The sequence below is a fragment of the Orycteropus afer genome, unplaced genomic scaffold, assembly GCF_000298275.1.
Source record: "Orycteropus afer afer isolate SDZICR_OR568_19922 unplaced genomic scaffold, OryAfe1.0 scaffold00551, whole genome shotgun sequence".
NCBI lineage: Eukaryota > Metazoa > Chordata > Mammalia > Tubulidentata > Orycteropodidae > Orycteropus > Orycteropus afer.
The window spans coordinates 1,672,317-1,674,793 of NW_006922138.1; the positions used below are offsets into that span (position 1 = coordinate 1,672,317).

The 2,477-nt window shown below is 48.6% G+C and overlaps 1 protein-coding gene across 1 annotated transcript in view; it reads left to right on the forward strand.

Moving 5' to 3' along the window:
* Nucleotides 1-2,477, forward strand: part of LOC103210021 (adenylate cyclase type 2-like) — a gene marked incomplete at its 3' end in the record, with an annotated part of 485,381 nt that overhangs the window by 401,629 nt on the left and 81,275 nt on the right. The window contains exon 10 of the mRNA XM_007955948.1: nt 455-552. Within this exon, the coding sequence (XP_007954139.1) occupies nt 455-552 (98 nt within the window). The remainder of the gene's footprint in view (nt 1-454; nt 553-2,477) is intronic.

The following is a 2,477-nucleotide window of genomic DNA, read 5'->3' on the forward strand; positions in this document are numbered from 1 at the left end:
GCTGGGCAATCTACTTCCATAGTGATACTGCCTGGGAAACACAAGGAGTGGTCGCTATGAGTCAGATCTGACCCAAAGGCACATAACAACAACTACAACAAACTCCACAGTGGACTGTCCTCGTGTGAAAAGTCGTGACACATCCTCCCACAATTGTCAGGCCCCTGAGCTGTCCGTATGTCCCTCAGTTTGCTCACTCATTTTTCCTGTCAAGGCCTTCTCCCCTATGTGGAATGGTTCAGGGATGGCAGGTTCATGAAGAGGCCTGCGCCTGATGGGTGGTCTCTGGAAGCCGTTGTCACAGTTCAGTTAGAGGGGAAGCCGTAGTCCTCGGCGGGTTGCTGCCCCGGTCTGCAGTTTACGGGCATGCTGTGTTCTGGGGTGGCCAGGCAGCTTGCTGGCTGTGGGGTGCCTCTCATAGATAACATTCCCGGTGGTTTCTTTCCACTCTCAGTACCGAGCCACAGCCCTGCCGGCGTTCAAGTACTACGTGGCCTGTGCCTGCCTCATCTTCGGCTGCATCTTCCTCGTGCAGACCCTGGTGTTGCCCAAGTAAGTGCATCTGGCTCCCTGTGGGCTCTCACCTGCTGTATGGGGCACGTCCCACCAGCATCCAGTCATCTTTGAGGGACCCCCATGGTGCTAATTTCCAAACTGAAGGGTGATCTAGCAGGTCACAGTGTTCCAAGAAGGTAGGAAGAGGCTGACTTACAGTGATTCTGGGTTTCAAAGTGGATGTGTTGATTCAGTTTTTAGGCATATTTAAGGAGTAATAATAAATTTAACATTCATACCTTGACCTCTGTATTATTCTAATATTAAATCTATGAAACGTGGCCCAAGAAACTAAGACAGAAGGAGCAAACTCACCACAGATTGTTTCTGATAGAAATATTTGGCATTAAAAAAAAAAGGGGGGGACCAGGTTTGCTGGTCTGATAAAGCCTGGTGGAACCCCTGAGACTATGCCCCTTAGCTGCCCTTCAGGTCTGGAATTGAACCCACTCCTATGGCTTCCAGCCAAACAAAAGACAGGTGTATGGGCTGAACATTTAAATTAGGTAGATATACTCCTCGGAGAGGTCAGTATGGGAGAATAGAAGGGATGTGTTTGCACAGGGAGACAGCTCAGGGCAGGAGTGCAGGGAGAGAAGGACACAGGGGAGAGGTGGCTATGGGGAGGAAGTGAGAGGGGAGCTGTTGCATTGTGGGAAACTGCACTCAGTGTCATGAGACAATGTCTATGTGAGCTGCTGTATGGAAAGTGAATTTGCTCTGTAAACTTTCACCCAAATCACAATAAAAAAAAGAAAGAACTATTTGGGGTTTTGGTTTGTTTTTGTGGCTTGGATGAAAGTTTACAGAGCAAACTGGTTTTCCTTTCAACAGTTCATACACATTGTGTGACGTTCATTGCAGTCCCCACAGTGGGACCGTACTCTTCCTGTTTCCTGCCTATGGTTACCATTTCCCTGGAGCCTCCTTTCCCACCCCTTCCTGCCTTGTAGCTTTCTCCCTGGACAAATGCTGCCCTTGATCTCCCAGGCTGACTGTTCTGAGGAGCACATACCTCCCTTGGGTTCTTGCTCACCTGATAGGCCTGGCAGTGGGCTGAAAGTTGAGGCAGGGGGGTGAGTTCCGTTCCAGGTCTGGAGGGTGGCTGAGGTCATAGACTTGGGGTTCCACCAGTCTCTATCAGGCCAGTTAGCCAGGTCTTTTGCATGACTTTGGGTTTTGATCCACATTTCTCTCCCACTGTGCTTGGGACTTCCTATTGTGATCCCTTTCAGAGCAGTGAGTAGTGGTAGCTGGGCACCATCTAGTTCCTCTGGTCTCAGCGTCATGAAAGCTGGGGTTCCTGTGCCCCTCTAATAGGTATATCTGTTGTTGTTGTTTCTTACTGCCATCATGTTAGCTCTGACTCAGAGGGAGCCCATGAACAGCAGAGTGAATCGCTGCCTGTCCTGAACCAGCCTCAACCATTGCCGTCTTTGAGCCTATTGTTGCAGCCACTGTGTCAATCCATCTCATTGAGGGGTTCTGTCTTTATCACGGAACCCTCTGCCTTTCCAAGCATGACTTTCTTCTCCCAGGACTGGTCCCTCCTGACCACATGTCCAAAGTATGTGACATGCTCCCTTCTAAGGAACATTCTGGCTGAACTTTCTCCAAGATGGACTTCCCCATATCATAGTCTTAATATACATGGACAGAACCCATCAGTGAAATTTCCTAATGTGCACAGACACATTTTCCATTCCAAACAAAAAATCACCCCATTCAGTTCCTTTTGTGTGTCAGGTCTGTGACTGTTGGTGTCTCAAATGCATAAGGTTTGCTACTCAATAGAGAAAATGAGCATTAAAAAGTTATGGGAGCAAAACAGGTGTGCCAAGGGGTTGTTCTTGTTGCTGTTGTTAATGTGCAGTCAAGTCATCTCTGACTCATAGCAACCCATGTCCAACAGAACGAAACAC